Source organism: Manduca sexta, chromosome 24 (assembly GCF_014839805.1).
Source record: "Manduca sexta isolate Smith_Timp_Sample1 chromosome 24, JHU_Msex_v1.0, whole genome shotgun sequence".
NCBI lineage: Eukaryota > Metazoa > Arthropoda > Insecta > Lepidoptera > Sphingidae > Manduca > Manduca sexta.
In genome coordinates, this window is record NC_051138.1 from 5,013,516 (window position 1) to 5,037,102 (window position 23,587).

The 23,587-nt window shown below is 33.3% G+C and overlaps 2 protein-coding genes across 2 annotated transcripts in view; one reads left to right on the forward strand and one right to left on the reverse strand.

Moving 5' to 3' along the window:
* Nucleotides 1-593: 593 nt before the first annotated feature.
* Nucleotides 594-3,763, reverse strand: LOC115448852 (pancreatic lipase-related protein 2-like). The gene is made up of 6 exons (XM_030176426.2): nt 3,648-3,763; nt 2,844-2,910; nt 2,262-2,401; nt 1,851-2,114; nt 996-1,335; nt 594-795 (listed from the first exon to the last, which is right to left on the reverse strand). The coding sequence occupies exons 1-6, from the start codon at nt 3,685-3,687 to the stop codon at nt 750-752; spliced, it is 897 nt and encodes a 298-aa protein (XP_030032286.1). The 5' UTR covers nt 3,688-3,763; the 3' UTR covers nt 594-749.
* A 3,336-nt stretch (nt 3,764-7,099) lies between these two features.
* Nucleotides 7,100-23,587, forward strand: part of LOC115448844 (hemicentin-1) — a 144,642-nt gene continuing 128,154 nt past the window's right edge. The window contains exon 1 of the mRNA XM_037442340.1: nt 7,100-7,299. Coding sequence (XP_037298237.1) covers nt 7,254-7,299 — 46 coding nt within the window. The 5' untranslated portion in view covers nt 7,100-7,253. The remainder of the gene's footprint in view (nt 7,300-23,587) is intronic.

Here is a 23,587-nt window from a genome sequence, read left to right on the forward strand (position 1 = left end):
TAAATGAAAGTCAAATTCAAAGTGCATGGAGCATTATGAATTTGGATTTCATGCATGTAATTATCTAATTTACAAACCGTGGATAACTCAAAGTAGCAATTTGTTTAAGCAAACGAGTGGGAGGTCAGAATTAAAAGCTAAAGTTTTCCCTCGCATGGTTCAGTGACCAGCTAAAAGGCATTAAGTGAGGTAAGTAAGAAGCCTCGTTAAGTCAGTAAACTTATCCTGTTGGATAATCCGTAAGAAAGCTATCTAGAAGGGAATGTATATGAACATAATTTGACGCAGTTCAGTGACAATTTTTGAACATTTTTTGTTCCTACTTGTTTGGATTCAAGGAGGTATTGTTGGAGCATGCGTATGAGGGACCATTTATAGAATCATATGATGTGATCTATATTGAATAAAGCTGCAGATAGCGATAATTTATTTGCGTAAGCTCAATAGGTAAAATATAATATGTATGGTTTTTTCTACTTTGAGTTTTCATTTCCTTAGTTTAAATTGATAATGTGTTCTACATGATAGTAATGTAAGGATTATAGAAAAACATTTAATGTTATTTATGTGCAGAAAATGAAACAAAATCATACAAAAACAACTTCAAATATTTATTTTGTCGAAAATAAATTAATTGTATTATTAATTAATATTTTGAATTAAATCAATATTTTCGTTCGTTCTTAATATAATTGCATCAGGTGTTACAAGCAATGTGTGATCACCATAACTTATACATTAAATTATGGTTAAAAGGGATACGACTTGCCGGTGTTGACGCGGAACATTCCATCCCTGAAAAGAAGAACATCAAATTAGACTCAAATACACTGAATAGAAGTGCTATTGTAGATTGTAAAAATATTTGGAATAAGGGCATCGAACCCAAGGCCGCTCGCCACTGCCGAATGATTCACCGAAGCAATAATTATTATCATCTTTTCTTTAACCATAGTCAAAAAGTGATTTGAAATGTTTGACATGAAAATACTAACCCAAATTTATTCATCTTGTTATTTCCGAGTTCCAGGTTGAATCCACGGCACAGGTTCGAAGTCAGTTGCTTAGTGGTTTCACATTCTCTGCCAATGAGCCCGCCGTGTGTGAGTGAGGAACTGAACAGCTCATAAGCGCGGTTGTGGCTGCAAGCGTTGTTCGAACAACCAGGTTGGTTGCCGCCTCCATTGGCAAAGAAATCGACGTGGCCAACACGAATCCCGATGCCATTAGCATTGACGCCGGTTCCATCAGTATGGATGGCTTCTACGTACCGGGCGTCTGAGGAGCGCAGTCTTTGCGGATTGTTCACCCACTGGTTTCCTGATGGGTCCAGACCTGTTGAACACTATCACTTTAGTAACGGTGTGGTAATTTTTTAAACTCATGGTAAGTAAATTGTGTAAATCTTGTGATCATCAAGTAATGAATCTAGTTTATTCAGAGGTTTTTCTTTGTATTGCTTTGAATGACGAGACCAGCTTGCCGTTCCTCTGATGGTAAACGATACGATTGCTCATAAACAGTAGAAATACCATCCAACACCTTGAATTACAAAGTATTGTTGAGTATTCTACTGCGCTCGCCATCCTGAGACATGAGATGTTACGTCTCATTATGTCCAGTAGCTACACTACCTGCAATGTCCTGCAAACCGCAACACAACAGTCACTACATGCTGCTGCTTGGCGGCAGAAATAGATATTGTGGTGGTACATACCCAGACGGACTCTCACATATCAGAGACCTACCACCAGGTCTATGCGTAATTGGCTAATAAAATCCAAATGATCAATAATTTTCACAAAAAACCTAACCTTCAACAGACTGCAAAATAAGAGAGTATATCTTACCAGTAATCCTTGCAACGCGTTTATTGTAGGTTTGTTGCAATTCGCGGCCAGCGAAGCCGGCAGCATGAGCTCCAAGGCCGAAACCGACGAGGTGTACACGGTTGAAATTTATTTGTTGAGGGCTAGCCGCTTCGAGAAGTGATAATACACGAGCTATCGCAATTCCAACACTTGGTACAGCAACCACTGCATTCGCATAGCTAAGACTGGCGTATACAGACCAGTCTACAACTATTACGTTGACCTTTTCGCTCGACAACAGCGCTGTATAGTAAAACAAAATTAAATTAAAAAGTGCATTCTTTCATATAAAATCTATCTGTGTATTTTTTATCGAAAGTCCAGTAGAAGTTTAAATACGTCCAAACATAGGAAGTAAATACCACATAGGATAAATGTGAAGAACATTACCATTTAAGACCATTGGGTTAAGTGAAGTAAAAGCACTGCCTGCATGTCCATGAATGATTACAACTGTATCATCTTCAGGAACTAAGCTGGAATTAGGGAGGTCGTTTTCATTGAGCAGAACTGGGTCCCGATGAGTGTCCCTGTAAAAAGTTATTCATTTCATGGACTTTAATTCTTGCGAGCATGGACGTAAGTTAACTATCGTTAAGTTATATGGATACGATTTTACTAACAAAACCGTCAAAATTATACCGAAATGACAACTAAATCGCAATTAGGCTTTAAAAACTATAATTGAGATATGACAAGACTACCGCGTTTGGGTACTCTTTGGATCATCTTGCTCTTTGATAGTATTAAACATCAAATGATATTTTGTTTATAACGCCATCTAGTGTGATTAATTTGTACATACACACTTCATTAACTTTCCTTATAATATTGGTAAGACTATGCTGCACTAAAAAAAATCCATAGCTTGTCATTTTACTCGTCTGAGCTAAATGATAAGTATCAACTGACTAAGGTGAAAAAACCTTTATAACTAAGGCAATAATTACTGTATGTAAATGATGCACTTACCTAGTGTAAATGTAATATTTATTAAGGTTCACATTCCTCGCCATACTAACGGAGCCGCCGTCGCACGCTTAAAAAAAACACAAGCAGTTTTTTATACTTTATACATCTCCTAAGGTTACGAAGTCTGCAGCCTTCATGGTCTGGTTGTGGAATAAGGTGTAGGTCTATATCTACCTACATTTTACAATGAATCTAGCACCATTATGTTTTTAAGTAATTATATAAATAACATGAGAATATATTTACGGCTAAAGCACCGTAGGATATATTAAATTAAAATTAAAATGCTTTATTTATCACGTTCGCGAACAAAATTGCACTTATGATACGTCAAAACAATGTATAGGAATAATTATTATTATTTCTGAATAAACATTAGAAATAAACTAGACATTTTAAATTAGGGATAAAATTTATAAGGAATAACAGGGTACAAACCAAAATAGCCAGCTCGGGCTGGCAAGTAGGGGAAAATAAAAGGATAACGCGTCGCGATCCTCGCCGGCGAGGACATGAGCCCTAGTCTAGCAAACCTATCGGCCTTTCACTAGCTACCTAAGTGATGACTACCCGAAGAAGAAAGGCAGAAAGAAACTCCGGGCTTACTTTTTTGTCATCAATTGTTCATTACATCCTTTGTATATTTTTTCCAAGTCTTTCTTGTACATAGTCACAAGTTATATAAACTAAGGCACGCACATCACCGTAAAATTATTAAATATATTAAAAAGTATTTCATTTTTTAATAGTATATTAATTTATGACAAGGTATGATTTATTCGTTCTAGTTGGTAAAAGACTTACCTGCAAAAATAGCGACCAAACACAAAATTTTAATCAACATGTTGACTGCACTAGCTCTGTCTACGATTGATACAATTGTGATAACTTTCGCATGTTTTATAATAATTAAATTTATTTGATGATAGATCTGATGAAGATAAAATAAGGCAATCTAAGATTTATTAACGATAAAATGAAGGTAACATCAAAAGAAAATATCACTTTGCCGACAAAATTTTCATTGATCCTTACAAAAAAATAGGTAAGCGATAAGATATAGGGATTTTAATAGCATATTGACGTTGGTATTTGGGAAGGTTTAGCAGCGTCGTTACATAAAAAAATACTAATAAATCTTTAAAAGACCTCTCTTATTTCGACAATTACAATTAACATTAAAACCATTAAGAGGATAATATTTTTTAGAATTAAGTTACGATTACTTAATCCCCATCACTTCAATGGAAACTTCAAACAGCTTAAGTTCATCTATTGCATAACTAAAAGCAGCAACGGACACCATATTCACCATTGGATCACCAATCCGCTGTGAAATAAAAAAGCCAAAATAACGATGTTCAGACATGGCAGTAATAAACTATATGATATAACAAGAAATTAAACTAAGAACGATTTTAGTCCAACGTTGGCACGCCTTCTGGCTAGATGGAGCGACGACCTGGTTATTGCAGCTGGAAGTCAATGGATCAGTAGCCTTCGACTTGGGGCCGAACCACAGATGACGATGGCAGGGAATATTTTTAAAATTTAACCTATAATTAACAGTACAGTGTAATAGTAGTAATATGTAATATGGTAAAAAACACGACACAACTCCGTGTCGTTTTATTGTTATTGGTTGAGAGAGTATCACGTGACTGACGCATTGGTTCCTCGATCAATCACATCAAAATTAAACTACATTGACATACGTGTCGCGTTTTCGGACATTTTAAGATTTATTATTCACTAATGGATGTAAATTAAAATATAATTAAATGAGTTAGGTCTTCGCCACACAATAGGTTCTTGTTCTCGATGCTTAGGTATGAGGGAGACAAATATTTTTTCTTATATTCCAATTACCGAATCAGTAAGATATAACAAACACACTATTTTCCATATTTATTAACAGACTTAATAAAACAGTTTTAAAAGAATTTCATTGCATGGGAACTTTTATAGCGTGGTGAGTAAGCAGTATGGTGATGTTTACTAGGTTAGTTGCCGCTGTAGTGACGCATGTACCAAGAAACTTGGCAGTAATTCTGTACATCTCGTCCAACTGGTATAAGTTATGAGGATCGCTCACTTACTGACCCAAAATTGCTTGGCAGAGGATGCTTGGGGCTACAATGTAATACGCGATACGGTCGCTTAAGGCCTTTAAACTGCTAGCCGTCTGGATCTTGCCGGGCCTTTTGTGACTTGTTGGTTTTATTAGGTTTCATAAATGGAGATTGATCGTTGAAAAAATTTGCAAGTTCTTGCTCGAAACTCCGACTGCGCAAGCCTTTTCCTGTAATTCACTAAACCATAAATACGGTTCATGTTACTATGGATAATGTCCGTATCTTTTAATGGATGATTTTTTTAAATCAGGTTCGTGTTTCCAAACATAACCGCATACAAACTAAAAAAAAACTCGTCTTATTAATGTGGAAAATGCGTAATTTCAAAACTATTAAAACAAGGAAAAACATTGCCTTATACTTAAATTGTTCTAGAGGGTGATACTTAAATTGTTCTAGCACCAAATAAGACATAACGGTCCAATGCAACTCAGCTGTTTACTGTGTCGATAAACTAAAATAAATTTATGTCTAACCTGGAAACTATTCGCTGGACCTCACTGTGTATAGCTCAAATACGCTACTACTAAATCAATGGCGATGCAACCTATATTATGTGTGTTATGTACTTCGCTTAAGCAATGATTGTACGGAACCATAAGTTAATTTATTTTTTAACATTTAAGTGATAATTTTGGTACTCCCCCTTGTAGGCGGAAGTCATGCGTAGCTTATCAGGATAATAAACATAAAATGATTAATGATAATATTTCACGAATTGATTTTGCATATCAATACTGCGGATAATTAATTATATTTTTTTATAGTTTTATTAGTTTATATGAATTAGTTTATGTTTGTAAGACAAAGAAAAGCCTGTTATGGCTGGCTTAATATTTTTTTATTGTGTTCAAAGGCAGACGCGTTGACGGCCCACCTGGTAGTTAATTTAAGTCGTAAAGATTTTAAGTCATTTAAACCGAAAAATACATAGTGGCTTTGAACTCCGTGTGAATTTAAAAAGTTCCACATATATGTAAATCTATTGATGCAATTTTTGGTAATAGTGTACAATACTATTTCTTGGATATTCTATTCGTTCCTACAGCTTATATATGTAAACTTATGAAATGTATAAAAATTGGTGGTGTCGACGTTCTTTTTGTGATTTTTGCCCTTTACCACTATCAGGTGAAATATAATTGCGTCTTACGTAGTAACTGGTTTAGTTCCGAATCCTTTCTTCATACAAAATATTAATTATATTTTGTTTTTTTTTTTTTTTTATATATCTCACGATGATTTCTTTTCTTTATCAAAATAAATATTATTAAGTTAGTTTATTTTTGAGAGGGTTGTGCACTCGTATGGAAATTTTTAAATATTTTATTAAATATTTTGCCTGCATATAAATGAACTGCTCGAAACAACAATAAAAAAAACGATTGTATTTTTTTTCCTTCTCTATATCATGTACTGTAGTTTATACCAACTGATTTTGAAAAGAGCAACACCAGAGTTTTTGCCCGTTCTTCTCTGATGAGAATTGCTTTCCGAACTGGTGGTAGAGTTAATATTGACGGAATCTAAATAAAATATAACATTTTACGGATTCAAATAAACCATTTCATTTCATTTTATTCATTACACTCATATAGAACGTTCTACTTTTATATTCAATTTCGGTTTTGAATTCATCTTACAAATCCGCTCATATTGATATTGTATTAAGAACTGGACAAGGAAACTGTCGGTCTTGTGAAATTAAATAAGGTTATTTCTTAGAAACTTAGAAAAGTATTTATTCTTAGAATATACCTTGTTTCGTAAAGGAAACAAAGAAGAGTTTTCTGGGAAGATTACTTGAGTCATTTTGAAAAATAACCATCGTGAAAGAATAGAAATTATTGATTGTTTGTTATCCAGACCTATCTAGGTCGTAGACATATTTCATCAGTAACCTATTTGTCTAGCACAAATACATACAAATTACCATGGTATTCTTTTTGGTTGGTAGAAGGTTATAACAAAAATTTGCAATAACATTTTACCAACTTGCCAAATATCATATACAGTGTTCTACAAAAATATCGAATAAAGCCGTTATAAAGAATGTTTAAAGTTTTTTTATTGCCAGGTTACATTGCGCATGCGTGTCAAAGGTTAGCACTCGTTCGTAGCCAATGATCAGAGTAGTTCCATCCCGGAATTCACAGGCGCTCGTCGCTTCAAACAAGCCGGCTTAGTACCGCGTAGAGTCGCGTAAAAGTTTATATTCCTGATAGGATCGTCGGGAATCATTGTATGTCGTGTATTGTGTAATCGTGGGCTAACAATGCGGTGGTCTACAGTTGTTCTATTCTTCCTTTCTGTATGTTCAGGTAAGTGAAAAAGTTTCTAACTGCAAACTAAATTTTAATCCAACAATTTTACATTAATCTTAAAAATTTCATGAAATGTTTTTACAATAGAGACTGCATAATTTTCTTTATTTTCTAAATTTGAAATAAAATGTACATCAAATAAATAAAACTAAACTCTTGAAGTATTTTTTTCAATTGTTTACTTTTTAACCAACAAAACACATTCTATTGTTAAACCTATACTAGTATATCGTTCATAAATCGATATTTCAATCTCGGCTTAATTCCGTTCAATTCATATCACGTAAGCGTCCTTAATAAAACCACTCTCCGACGTTTGATACTTTTCCTCGATACGTGTCAATCATGATTATTGTTTACCGAGCGAATAGTATTATAGGTACTAGAGGTGCTATTTTACTTCGAAATATATTTTATTTTGTACTACATTTTGCTCGCTGCTTTCCTCGTGGAAAAGAGTTATTCCAGAATAATAAGCCGGGTAGTCTATGTCCTTTGCAAGGTCTCAAACTACCTCCATACTACATTCTATCTAAAACAGTTCGGTCATTTTTGAGTTTATCAAGTTCAGACGGACAGACGCGGCGGGGAATAATTATTACAAGACATCGTAATATGAAGATATAGTACCCAATACATATATAAATTAGTATATATGGTAGTATTATTTTATATATCTATGGTGTAGTTATTACATAACTATATAGCTTACCACATTTTGTAGGTATACAATAAAGAAACTGAATTATGTACTTATAATTATATGTAGTTAGTTTACTGACTTTTAGATAATAGATACCCCAGAAAGGTGAAAATTTAAGGTCTTTGGATAGCCTTATAAGTAAAAAGAGGATTCTATTTCTTTTATTCATTCGATTACCAAAGCTGTCCTCCGGTTAGAACGCCCGTAATTGCAAAAAGACGGATAAGCCCCCATAGACTGAATAAGGCTCTCTGACTATACTATATTTCTAACATAATAAGTAGGTACTATATTGATTACCAGTATAACTACAGACGGAATAACATGATATAATCACATTAGGACTTTCAACCGATTTCTTCATCTCGTAGTACAACTTCGACTTATACGAATGAAACATTTGAATAATATCGTAGTTGATATAACAAACTCGAAACGATTATATTTTTATAGGTTACTTCCGCAAGCTGAACAAAGCAATTAACACTTGACTTCAAGACTTGACTTCAAGCGAATTGTAACTTATACTGTAAAACTATTATTACTGTGAATAAATGCTGTTTCCTTTTCCACTAATGCCATTTGAAGGGCCTTTTAAATGGAGCATAGAGGCAATTGATTTTACTATGTGGTAGGTCTATCTTTGAGAGTCCGCCTGGGTCTATTTCTGCCGTCAAGCAGCAGTATGTAGTCACTGTTGTGTTCCGGTTTGAAGAACATTGTAGCCAGTGTAACTACCGGACATAATAAGACTTAACATGTTAAATCTCAGGATGGTGAGCGCAGAGGAATTCCATACAATATTTTGTGTTTCAAGGAGTTGGAAAGTGTCTCTACTGGTCATGGGCAGTCGTATCGCTTACCATCAAGTGAACGGCAAGCTCGTCTCGTCATTCAAAGAAATAAAAATTTGAAAAGCGGTCAGCTACACGTGAGTTTTTCCTTCTCTAAAATGAAGATACAAAAAAATCGACAAATGTGAAATGTATTCGTACGCTCAAAGTAAAATCTCACGTACTCCTAATTTTTTGCTATTAACAAGTATTCTGGATTCTTCGGTAGCAAAAAAGAAAAATGGCTAAAACTTATTTAAATTATCACCTTGATAATTCAATCGTTGTAATAGTGTTAGATACAGATTTATCATTCGCTTTATCAGCATCTTACGTAATACAATACGGTAATGAAATATTAGGAATTATGGCTTAGTTCAATAAAGAACAATAATGATATATACAACGTCTCAGAAATTTATAAAATCTACTAATGTGTTCCCAAAATACTTGTTATAAATTCAATCCAAATTTTAGATTATTGCTCCATTGCTGTCAGACGTAATTTTGATTGGTCTAGAATAATCAAAAAAATATTGTAACAACAACGAAAAAGTGACATTGCGATGCTCATGCGCTCGTTTAATTGACAGGTCAGCCGGTGTGTCAATTATAGTTCATTCAACTAATGAGGTTACGCACCAATAATTTTATGGTGGTTACCGCACCATGGCCCTGACGCATGCGCTAAAAATAATGTGAACATGAATACAAATTATATAAGGTAAAGTATACAATAGGTAAGGATAGTCAAGGGACCTATTTATTTTATAGTATTCATGTACGATTTTCGTCACAAATATATAAAACATAAGACCTTATTTATTCAGAAATATTAGCACCTAGGTATTTTTGCCTTGTTGAGCCATTTTTGGAACAGTTTGTTTAAGTCACAGGGGTCGTTGGATGCGGGCTGCTTCCAATAGGTCAATCTGGAAATCTTTGGGTGAGGCTCATGTTCAGCAGTGGACATCCTGCGGCTGATGATGATGACGAAGCCATGTTTGACGTATGAAGATAAAATGGATACTTAGATAATGATTTTATTTATACGTAATTAACGATAAGATATGGGAGCACTTGTCTGTTTCAAATGATAAGTGCTAGCTACGGTGTCCACACGTTGGGAGCCTTTTCAAGAATAAAACGCTGTCCTTCAATTAGAACCCCGTAATTGCAAAAAGCGGCGATAGCCTAGTTGGATGTGGAACAGACTGCCAAGACGAATGTCCGCAGATTCCAATCCCAAGGGCACACACCTCTGACATTTCTAAAAAAAAAAATCATGTGTGTATTCTTTGTGAATGTATCGTTCGCTTTAACGGTGAAGGAAAACATCGTGAGGAAACCTGTACATCTGAGAAGTTCTCTATAGGAATTTTGAAGGTGTGTGAAGTCTACCAATCCGCTCTAGGCCAGCGTGGTGGACTAAGGCCTAATCCCTCTCAGAAGTAGAGGAGGCCCGTGCTCAGCAGTGGGCAAGTATATAATACAGGGCTGATATTATTATTATTATTAATTGCAAAAAGACGGATATGCCCCCGTAGACAGAACAGGACTCTCTGACCTTACATAATATTTAAATATCACACTACCCACCAATTTCATATTTATATTAACATGTTTATTTTAAAAATTGTTTTATGGAATGTTTTGATTGTACGAGTACATGGCAATCTCGTATATTTTAACCAAAAAAGTATCTCTTTTAAAAAGTCATAGAATTTCGGCGAGCGTTTTATAAATTGTTTTGGTAGAAATAATAATTCGCGCTATTACGACAACTTTATAATTAACATATTAAATATCAGTTTCGTTTTAAATTTATTTAAGGCCTTAATATATAGTTTAAAGATACTTTAAAAGTAAAAATCTTATAGCCATATTGATTAAGGTTTGTTTCGGTCTGAATTTTGCTAATGAAGCAAATAAAAAAATCTAATACCATTTTCTTTATAAAAACGTAATGACGTCATGACACACAGCTCCCTTGCGTAATACGAAACGTATTTTTTACTTCTGGCGTAAATCATTGTGACCAAACGTACTACAATGATAGAAACGTAGTAAGAACGGATTTTTTTACATAAACGGAACATGTTTTTAAAGCATTCTGCCCACAAATGCGTCCGTGTACAGTTCTAACCTAAATTTTAAAGTCAATTGCAAATGTCTTAAAATGACGATAAGTTTCTGCGATATCCTTCCTTCGTAATGAAACAAAGCTTACTTATATTCCCAAAATTATATTATCGACTTGTGAAAACTACATGCCTAGTTGTCTTTGTCCCACTAAAATGTAGTAAGTTCAATATGCTTTTCCACTTGATGCAGCTTGATGGATTTTTCGACCTGCTCTCTGTTTAGTGTCAAAAGTATTCAATTTGAAGTTAAATGATGCGTATAACCATTGATATATATGTACTGCGTACTTGATCTGGCATTCCGTACACTCATTGTATTCGACTCAATTGTACTGCAATCCGTACACTTAACTTTAGTATGATTTCAACATTGTCAGCGTTATGTACGGAGTGGCGCTCATAATATAAGAACTCGAGTCTAAGTGTAAACCTGGATGTGTATAAAATATTCGTCAAATTATTTGTTGTTCAAGTGAATAAATAGGTTATAACAATGACGTTTTGGTTGCCATTTTAGTTCAGATTTTGAACAAATAGTTTATATGGACCTTCGTGTTAATAGAATAAAAGTCTTCCTCCAATATGTATACTGTTAAGTTAATTCATGATAATATAGCTTGGTAAGTAAGTAAGTAATTATATCAAAACATTATCTCGAAGATTTTGCACGAAATTGAAGCGTTGTTATATTAAGACGAATAAACTCAGAACGGAAGCTCAGGTGGAGCTAAATGCGATGAGCTCCCACTGTTTCACTCGTATTTAATCTGATTTGTACACACAATTGAGACTAACTTTACCAAGAATTTCGGCTGATGCGTGGTTCTGAGAATGAGTTATTCTTGAATATTGTTTTGATCGGTATTTTAGTTACCCTCTGTTATTTTATTAATTCTACGAACTTACGTCTACGAAAATTATTTTAGGTAGCAGATTTTAATTTTAAAAACACAGCTAAACCCATGTACTACGTACGCTATACCTAATATAATATTTATTCGCCCATTATGAAAGCTTATAAAACAATGAATTTTTCTTCTGTGTGTGTCTGTTTCATTAGTCGGTACATTGAACCTGCTTGGTTGCTAATTTAGTATAAAAAAAAAACAAATTAATTTTGTTCTAACGGATAAAATTACACTTGTAAAACCTGCTATCAATTCATCGCGAGGTTTCCACGGAATTAAACGTGATATTTTACCATCACTCGTAGCTGGGTGTGGTGGCCGAGCCCTGAAACACAAGGATAATGCCCTACTTCAGGGCGGGTCAACTTGTGCGTATATACATTAGTACATTCCCTCTGTAATTGTCGTGTCTATTTGCATAGTTTCGAGAATATATTTCGAGAATTCGTTTTTGAATCAGTGTTTTATGAGTACAGTCAGCCACAAAATGGGTAGAAGAAATTCAAAATTTTAAATCGGCTTTAAACTTTTGTGTCTATTAACAATGTTTTTTTTTTCACTAAAACATACATCATAGGGTATACTTCATTTTAGATAAAGAAAAGAATATTTCGATTAAGTTAATGTAATAATATTGTAATGGTTTTTTTATGATTTATTTAATTTATGCCATTTCAATGTGTAATTAAGAAAAATGTGTATTATAACAAAAGTGAATTGTAAGTTTATAGATTCACTATATAAACAGCTTGTGAAATATATAGAGTTCATATATTTTAACGCGTTTAACTCCCGTATAAAGAGGTACTACCAAGTAATGCTGGACGCATTGACGCGGGAGCGGGGGTATTCTCTACCGTGACGCACAAACGATCATCTGCTAGTTGACCCGCGCTGCACCGCATAAAGTACAACGTGTAAAATGCAATTTTTATTTTTCTTTATATTTTATTTGATTTACAGTATTATAAATAGCACATTGAATAATTGAATGATTAATCATGTAAGTAACATCAAATATCATTAAAAATGTAGTTGAATTTCATTTGCACGACCAAGTTGAGGTTGACTCATGTGGTAAATTTAAAATACAATGTAGAAACGAATAACTGCAGAATTTCGTATAGTGAAAACAAAATATGTATATTAACTTAAAAAATATATGATTAAATGAAAATTGTTATTAGTCACGTAAGAAAACATATTAGCATCTACAAGTGAAAACAATGAGAAAATTTATTATAACGATTAAAAGTGACCTACGTGTCTACGGAATTTTAAAATGTAGTGTGATCGAACATAGCCCGGCTTCTAACACATCCCCATTTTCTAAAATCCTAGTAAAACTTTACCAAACCATTTCCAATTATGAGGGTATATGCGTTTGCGACTAGAAACGAAATTGCATCTGCGAGTGGTTCCAGAGGCACCGCCATTTTGAAAATAACCGATATTTTTCTGTAGCACGTCGTGACAGTGGCCAAGTTATTGTATCCATGAAATAAACTTTCTTCAAATTAAACTACAGTCACTCACAAGATTACCTGAACAAATTTAAAACTTTAGAACGTTTTTACACATTAAGTTCGACCGAAATATTTTGTTTCCTTTATTTAAATTAATTAAACCATTTGACGTTTATTTGGTTAAAAAAAAAACGATTGTTGGTAGGGATAAAAAAGTTTAGAGGCAATTTGAAATTATGAATTTGTTCAGCCCTTGTACGCGACTGTACTTTGCATTATTTTTACTATTGAAACTACGAGTACATAAATATATACTCTTTTCGATTTTGAATTATGTGGGTAGGTTTTACTATTTTATAACTTTTTTACATTTTTACAAGATTTTACTAAACTCAGGTGAAGTGTTCAACTCATGGCAAGTTTATGATATAAACAAAATTTGTTATATTGATGCCAAATATTACGCTAATTCACTACATATCTGTCATTTTTTAATTCAGTGAGTTATTTTTGTTTCCATACAACTTTAATATAATCACACGTTATTCTTTATTTCCTTCTTGAAACGATTTTATGAAGATTTTAAAATAAGGTGGGCCATCATGGATAGGAAACAAAATTGACACGAGAAAGCACAACAACCATAGTTCTGTTTCGGACACGCACTTGTTCAAAAAGTCTCAGAAATATGTAAATAAAACTTTCTTTGAAATCATCTCGACGCGAAGTAATGTTTATTAACCCTTCCTAGGGTACCTTTGACAAGATAACTTAAGATTATACTGATTTTATTGTAATCATTTTTCAGTTTTACTATGTGGTCAATAAAAAATATTCTACTGCCATTTTTGATTATATTTGTGTGTTAATAAAGTATTCAAAATTATCGGAGCGTTTATGAGATATAGATAGTTTATACTTAATTTAGATATGGCTAATATCAACTATATCAAGGCTTGAAAGATTATATCTAACCGACAATCAGTTAATTTTTGACTAGAGTGCTTCAAATTTTTGATTTTAATATCAAAATTCATAACAATAAAACTTTTTATTTTATAAATATATAGTCTAATGATATTCAAATTGTCCTACTTCTACAAAACCTAGTTGAAATGACGCAGAATAATGTGGCGGTTCAAAATATTTATATTATTCATTTTCGGTATATTTGTCGCTTAGATATGGTTGCCTTTCAAGCGTCGGTATATAATGGGGGGGAGGCTTATACCGTCTACGGGGGGATATCCGTCTTTATGCATTTACGGGCGTTCTAATCGAACGACAGCTGTGATAGTATGGGTAAAAAGACAAAGGTCCTCTATTTCCTTATACTGCTATCAAACTTCTTTTATTAAAATGTCCGTAATTGTATATGAATTAGCCCCCATTGACTTAGGAGTATTATTTCCCCCTGAATATAGTAATAGCTATGAAACTGTTTATAAGATATCATATTAATATGCTTATGAGTTCTTTGATCTTCTAATTATATTCATATGTGTTCTTTGGATCCTGCCTAATTATTTCGTTAAGGCCTTTAAAAAACCGAGTACACCGACCCCAATCTACCGGGATAATATTAGGCGTATAAAACAAAAGCCTCTGGTTTCTAATTGCCGACTTTATTACAACTAACATTTAGTTTTTGTCGCACTATGCCGCACGATATAATGCGCACGCGGCCAACAAGGATTAAATTAAATTCATTCCAGCTGGACTCGCCTAATTGGTGACGTCAATTGAATGGCACATAGTTCATTGTCCGTCTATTTCCTTTTGTTATGCACGTTCGGTATTTCCAATTACGAATTCAAATTTTAATGAAAACTGATATAATAAAGTACTATTATTTGAGTAATTAAAAATATTTTGGGTTCGAAATTTGAAAATTAATACTGGCAGTGCGAACGCATGGAATTATTAGTCGTCCCCTTTAAATTGTCAAGATGATGTATTTTATAGGCCTTCACGAGCTGTAAAAATATATGTCAGTGATCATAATATTATATATCATAGTTAGTAAACAAAACTGTTTACAACATTCCTCTGCATGGGAAAAGCCACTATGAGATTACAGACAAAGATAAAGTACAAGTCAAGGTCAAATGGCTGCTTAAGTATCCCAAATATACATGGATATATTCTAATGTCAAAACAGGTTTAATAAAACCACTACTTGGCATGTATAAACGAATAAAAGAGACAATAAAGAAATGTGTAGTATGAAATTGTGTTACCGAAGGCGCATTTACTGAAAGCGTAACAAATAGATGATAAGTGGAATGCAAAGGGTAGAAAAAACAAAACTATCCATTATTGTTATCATAGTTCGCGTAGCGTAAAATCCCATTGGTTACATTTTTAAATAAGATTGGATTAACAAGAAAATAGGTCAAACATTATCTAACTCATTTTAAATGTATCCATTTTAAATACAATCAGTATAGTGTCACCTATCTATTCTACATGAGAATATTTGTCTAAATATTCAAACATAATATTTTCCATTGAAATCACTTTAAAATACATCTTAATTAATTATCATTTGATATATTGCATTGAAATCACGATTGATAAAAACGTTTAGTAACCTTAACATTTGACGCCAACTTGACCTATAGTGAGAAATACATTGCCGCATCGCTATCTCCGCTTGAAGTTGTCACGTACTTCGATAAGACTGGGTTGATCAAAGTCAGACCGTTCGTTGGGTCTTGATGGCCTCACAGATGGGTGTATAAAGGGCTAAAGCCATCAGGGCAGGCAGGGACGATCAGCCCATACTAACAAACATGTCAATTTACCCCACAATATTGCTTTAATTAGACCTCTCATTGCATTAATGGGTATAATTGTAGCACGTCTATAGGTATTTATAGAACCAGATGAAGGGCGGTTATAGACTCTATAGACTCAGCCTACTGCGGTCACGATCCTCAGCATTGAGGGAACGACAGGAAGGATGGATAGGTATTTACTGAAACTCGTGACGTGTGCGGCAAAATCTAGGAATTATTTTTAGATTTGTTAGTGGTGAAATAAGTGTTTCAACGTGTGCGTTTCCTTTGTGCCAATGTTCGAAAGTAACAAAATGAATTATTTTGTCGTATTTATTTGATCTTATTGACGCAATCTAAACAATAATACTCTTGAATTTTAAAATATTTATAAACGATCAGGTAGAGTTTCTCATAGAGTTAGAGCGTACGTAAAATCGTATTCACTTTTCCGACATTAAGATCTCGAAATATCAGAGATATCGAAAAACTAAATGAAAATAGTTAGAAAGACAAATATGTTGAAAGATTTTTCGGTCTAGATTTCAGTAGGTATTTCACAGTTTTTGGCACGTCGCGCCGCACTGGGTGAGAATTAATAGCAAACTGCCTTTGACGTTTCCCTAATAACTTTATCTGATCCCAGTGGCGTTGTCAACGATATAAAATATGACACAATTGATATTGTTAAATATTTCGTGCAGTTTATCGATAAACAAAAATATGAATATTAAGAAGTTGTTTCTAAGCTAAAGCAATTAAATTATTTTATTTGAAAATTGGTGCGTGGCGCCTTATCGTTCCAATAGATAACTGAGTTTTCTTATTTTCTATTCTTTACAATTATTCATATCCTTTGGGGTTATAAGTAGAGTATTAAAGAAGGTATTATTATAAGCATTTGTTATTATAAACATTTGTTTCTTGCGTAGTTTACGCTGCTAGATAACACTGAGGTTAATTAAATGTGATCATCTTATAAAACTGGAAATCCCTAATAATTTAACAATAATATTGTAATAAATTTATATACGCGTGGTAAATTCTCAGCTCGTTAATCTTTTAAAAAAAAACTTATTTATTTTAATTTTCTTATTTTTTAATATTAATAATATGATTAAAGCCGGAACAATTCTATCACAAAAATAAATTATTGTATATTTCTAACACATTAGAAGAAAAAAGAAAGGTTTTGATTGTTGGAACAAAAAAATAACAGCGTTATACTTTTATGTTATCATATATTGTGCCAACAATGGGAACCCTTATTCAGCTCCATTGTAGCACATCGAAACTAACACTGCAGCGCTGATTGTCATTGAGGGACCCAGGTGACGTACGACATACGTACATTAGCTTCACAAAACAGTATAAGACTTATTTAAATTGGATCATTAAAATTATCCATCCAACCAGTACATTCACGCGGACGAACCGCAAGGAAAAAACTAGTTTGACCATAATTTGCTGGAACAATTTGTATGTAGCATACCAGTGGCGAAGAGTCCATATAATCCGATTCCTGCCGGCTTCCCTTTCATAATTTAGGTGAGAATTCTAATTATCATTAAAACGATTTTCAGACTGCATTTGAGCATATCATTAGTACTTATACGGAGTCATTTCAGTCATCCTGGTTTTAGTTTTCTGATTTTTTTATCATTTTGTAGTTTAATGCGATTATGGCGGGTGCGTGAGTGTGTTTCTGATTGAATGTATGATGTTGCCGCGGCGACGAATTTTTTTAAGAGTAGTAGTAGTGACCGCGTAAAATTAAAATAACTTTTTATCAATATTTATTCTGTTCTAAACTTACACTTTCTTATTTTACATCTACGGCCCAAGTAACTTATTGTAAAGTGTTGTTTTTAAGTAGATAAGTATGTGGTTTCATTGTCAAAATGACCCTGTATGTAGTGTTGGATTCCCTATCGGAATATTTCAACCCTTTGCCACTGGCATGTATGTTATTAATGCTATACAAAATTTAAATTTGATGATAATCGCTACGAGTATTTATATATAATATAATGTAATAATATAATATCAACCTTGTATTTTATATTGTCCCGCAGCCGGGCACAGGCTTCCTCTACTATCGAGGGGGATTAGGCCTTTCTCCACTACGCTGGCCTAGTGTGGCTTAGCAGACTTCACATACCCTCAAAATTCTTAGAGAATTTCTCAGATATGCAGGTTTCTTCACGATGTTTTCCTTCACTATTAAAGCGAGCGATAATTCACATAGTATACTCACATAACTTTCAAAAGCCAGATGTACGTGCCCTTAGGTTTTGAACCTGCGGACATTCGTCTCGGCAGTCCGTTCACAGAATAATTGTTGGCAATCCTAATAATAGGAAACATTATTCTGCTTTTAACATAGAATATTATTTGCTATCTAAAGGCTAACGTTTCTAACTTAATTGGGTTCAGAAAATACAATCACTTTAAAGGAACTGTATCTACTAACCCCAATGCCGATGGCTATTTTCATATTCTGTCAAGACTTTTACCCCAGGAACGGACTTTAAATGTGAAGCCACGGACAATAACTAGTAATGAATAAACCTTCAGTGCTTTTTTGTAATTACCATATCAGAAAACACAGTGTAACAGGCATGTAAGCGGAGTAAACATACATAAACTCCATTTAGATAAAAATCCGTTTATATTCTTAAACAGAGAAGGGTTTGACGTTGAAATAATGTTAAGGAATAAATGTACTATAATAGAGCTTACATTCCTATGTAGGATTATGGAAAAAATATACACTTTGTGGCTGAAATAATAAATTGTGAAATAAAAAATTTAATAAACCTTGTTCCTTCTTTGCAAAATAAGCATTCGGTTTTCAAAGTAATATCTTTGACAAAAATAAACTTGTATAATATAATGTGGGAAGATAGAAAGATCCAGTTACCTCAAATCAAATAAGGCTATAGTGTAAGAAAATTAGATTCGTAATGCAAGTGAAGGGTAGCCGAAACCAAAGGACTAATATTACACTGTAAAACACCTTCAATCAACCATATTCCTTGCTATAAATACATAGGAATATCACCGAAGTGGCTTAGTTGCGAACTACATTTATCTGGATTTTATAAGAAGATAAATATTGATTGGTTTTTACGAAAACTCGTTGTTGAGATCGTAGATTTATAGAGACAAGCGGGGTGTCTGCCAAATATTCTTTCAAGCTTGAATGTGTGGCTTTTTGTCTGGATATTTGGCAATGGGAAAAGTCTTGAGTATTTTATGTGGTAGATAGCCAATTCATTATTATTTTTTATAGATACTATTTTCGAGTGAAAATTCGTGGTGTAAGTTACAGTAATGTAAAATATTTTATTCCAATCAAACTGTTAAGAACGTGTCAATGATATTGATTTAAAAAAGGAATTCTGAGTCTTTTAGTAACACAACACTTGAGAAGTGACTACATATTTTCAAAAAAGTTTCTTTAGATAATAGACATTGCGTTGGTGGGGTGGTAATAGACCCAGGTGGACTCTGACATATGAGAACCTACCACCAGTATAAGTCTATCTATTAATTTTATTGTTTTCTATTAGTGTTCATGATTGTAAAAAGGCATTTTGGCAAAGGCCCCTAGATTTTGATCCTTATATCAGCAATTGGAATTCAATCCTCATAACGAACAACTAATATGTAAGCAACTTTTTTCAAATAACGTTTGAAAACTTGGTCGTCGGCTGAGCCCGTCAGTAATGATACTTTAATGGGTTAAGTCATCGTTCCTTCGGCGCTAGTTAATGGAATTCCCGTCTTGCTAACTTTATTACAATGGGTCAGGAGGTTAAATGGTCGATCCTGGTTATGATGAGCCAAAATGGTTCATAGGTGTTCATTTTGTGCTTTATTTAGGACAATTTATTATTATACAGATTACAGATTGTTACTGTGGCTATGTTGTAGAAATATTTATTAAGTTATATAAATTGGGCCGCGTGGTCGTATTACTCATTTTGCCATATTTTATAAAAAAAAAGTATTTTTTTTTAAAAACATCCAATGTTCAGTTATCACATCGTAAAATATGGGCAGGTACTTATTTCTTTAATAATTAAAAAAAAAGACGTCCAATATTAATAAAAGGTCATAACTGTACATTTAATTGTAGTCGTTTATAGCAATAAAGAAAATTGAATATGTTCACCGTACGTAATTCGTTTTCGTAAGGAGAAAATATTTGGAGTCAATTCCACAGTGAGGCATAAATTGGGCAATACTCTAGCGCTATCAATGATATATTGCCTAGATAGCCATTATTGTGCAAGTTTTTGTAAGGACCTAACCATATATAGCACTGAAAGTGAAGTTGTGGTATAGAAGGTAATATAAAAAGTGTTATATTGCCTTGGGTATATGTACTTTAGGTATTCGGTAATACTAAGTATATTTTTAACACATTTTCGCTGCGAATCCGAGAGAAATATTTTCAAGTAATACAAAATACGGAGAATTTATTTTTGCGATAGAAATTAGACGAAAATGTACGTTCATTGAAATTTTACCGAGCACTTATTTCACAAGTTTCAAGTATTTTTTTTTACAATTTCTATTAAAGAGCTAATGTAGATAATACTTATTTCATTAAGATTTATTTGGGAACATAGATTGGAGTGTGACTTTTGTATTTTATCAGCTTATACTTTTATTGGCGAGTAGTATTTACTCCGAAGTTGTGGCACATGCCATTACGCTTTAAAGGACTGCAGTTAAGCGTCGGTTAAAACAATATAGAAGAAATTGCGTAAAGTACTCTTTTTGTATTCTTCTGGCGCTTTACGCTTGTTTATGGATTCCAACGGGACTTTACCACATTGGTTTTGTGCGATGTGAACAGTTAAGACTTTGTTACTGTTAATAAACTGTCGCATTTTTCATATACTTACTGGGAGTGGAAAAGTGTTTCTATCATGGCTAATCCTGGGTATAACATCTAGCAAAGTTTTGATTTTCCTAGCACTCTATAATTATTATAAAACTTAATTTATAGTTGTTACAAAAATGGAATACTACACTAAACATTGAAATAAATTGAGAAATATCATTCCAAAGTAGTTCACGTTTCGCTAAAATATATCCGCCATAAAATTGCCAATACTGACACACAATATGCTATAATACATTATGAATTACATAACCATTTAATATAATGTTTCCTCATGTGCAGACAAAAACTTTCAATGGCCCAATATCTATTTCGATGATCACTCGTAGTTTTTACGAAAACGCCACTGAATCAGTAAACAGCCCGCAAAGTAAGCGAGAGTTTTGCAGCACGTGGCTCAAATTCGTGACTCCAGATGTCGTGGCCATCCATTATAATAAAAACATTGTTATACGCCGATTTACTATTGGAGTTCACGAGATATTGGATTCTCCACGTACATTAAACTTGAGACGTTCGGAGAATTAGATATTGTTTTAAAAATTGATCATGTTAGTGGATTGTTGTCGGATGCGGTTCCTTCTAATATAACTCAATTTATTGAGGCTATTCTTAAAACTCGTTCGTGTTGTTGTGACTATGCTTTTGAAATATCTTGCAATTTATATACTATGTTACGTTACTTGAATGGTATTAAAATATTGACGTTAAAAGCATCATGTTATTTCCCGGTGTCTTAACAACAACTTGTATGTTAAATAACAAAATTCATGATTGCCATAAATTTTGTTCCCCTCAGATCTACGTCCGCTGAATTTGGAATAATTACTTATATATAATATTTATTCAGTTTCGTTGAATAGATAATTTTAGTTAACGTTAGTACAAAGTGCTTTACAAATATTTACCCTGATTTTTCCTATATCATCACACTTATTTATCCAACTCCGTAAACTATGTATTTCGACATCCCCTCACTAATTATTTCATGCTAACGCTCTAAACCAAATAGTGAGAATTTAATTATAATTTTAAAAACTCTATTTCAAAGCCCTCAGGAATTCATGTAACTCACACAAATAGTTGAAAATGGCTAACAAAGTGTCAGGACAGCGTGTGCTACTCCGATATTAGTTTCGGTTAGTTTTACTTACCTCATTACAACGTAGGCTTGGATACGCCAAATGAAATTCTAATTTTATTTCGTTACAGTTGAAAATTCATCAAATGTTTTTTATTTGTTTACGTTCGGGAGTATTTGAGGAATTAAGAATTTGCCTCCAGTTTTGTGAGACAGGTGATTTGGTCTACGCTAACAGATATTGCCTTTTCGTCTTGAACCCTCGTTTATCTTGTAAAATGGTTACGGAATTTGATAGCAGCCTTGGAAATTAACAATGTTCCGACGTTTATGGCATGTTGAGTGATTTATTAGCAAAACAAATAGGTTAGATTCTTGTGAAAATCTATAATTTGATAAAAATAATTTTAAGGAAAAGTTAAACCGCCTTCAAATCCACTCAAAACCAAAAAATAATTTTACATAACAGGTATATATTGAATACCAATTTTGGAGTCGGTGGCTAATTAAAATTGCTAGTGAAAATGGTATTGTTTAGTTCTTTGTGCCTTCTCACAGAGACGAATACATATTAAATTCTACACTATTCCTCTTTTGAGGTATTACTACTCTGAATTTAAGTTATCTTTGTGTCTTTGATACGTTTGTAGATATATTTAATTGGCTAGATCCAGAGAGAACGTTTAACGTACAAGAACAAAAACCGCCTTTGTTTAGAATATCACAGGCAAAGCGAACTTTCATATTTTTAATTATTTGTTTTGGTATTACTCTTTTTGTTTTTATTCTGTTTGTGTAACAAATAAACGTATCATTCTCTTCTTTATTACTACGTCTACACTACTTCCTGATTTTACAAACAAATATATAAGCGAAACAAATTTGATATTGCTTTATAAATTATCAAGAACTTCAAAGTAAAACCAAAGCGAGTGAAGTTCGGTATGATTTGTTTGAATTTCCAATTTGTTTCGAATAGCTTCCGGTAATTATAATCCGAAACTGTGCTTGTTTTGTTCTCGTTCGGTTGTATACAAAATGATCGAGAAATAAAATACTGAATTAATTGTACCTGTTGTTACTACTTTTAGTATCAAGTATCAGTTTCGTAGAAAAACTGAATTGCATGCAAAAATGGAATAATGCAAAAATTTGTGAAGATTGGAATTATTATTTTTGATTGCTTTAGTAGGCAAACTAGCTGGCGCTCTGCCTGACGGTAAGCAGCATCAGATCTATGACCTATGAATTGTAGCAGTTCCAGAGGTACAGTCAAGCCGTTGTCTATCAGAAGAAGAGCACTTTTTTTTAGCCTCGTTTAAAGACGTTTGTATGTATGTTTACAAAAAGTAAGAACTCAATTCGTGTGTTTGTACTTTATTATTAACATCCATTATCCTAATTGAAGTGAACGCTTAAATTACTAAATAAATTCGGTTCAGATTTGGCACA

What these genes read in the sequence shown, in the direction of transcription:
- LOC115448852 (XM_030176426.2), bottom strand. Translation starts at nt 3,687, where the DNA reads ATGTTGATTAAAATTTTGTGTTTGGTCGCTATTTTTGCAG. An exon ending in TTTGGTCGCTATTTTTGCAG is followed by an intron (nt 2,911 to 3,647) that starts GTAAGTCTTTTA and finishes GTTTTTTTTAAG; the next exon opens with CGTGCGACGGCGGCTCCGTT. An exon ending in AAATATTACATTTACACTAG is followed by an intron (nt 2,402 to 2,843) that starts GTAAGTGCATCA and finishes AACTTTTTACAG; the next exon opens with GGACACTCATCGGGACCCAG.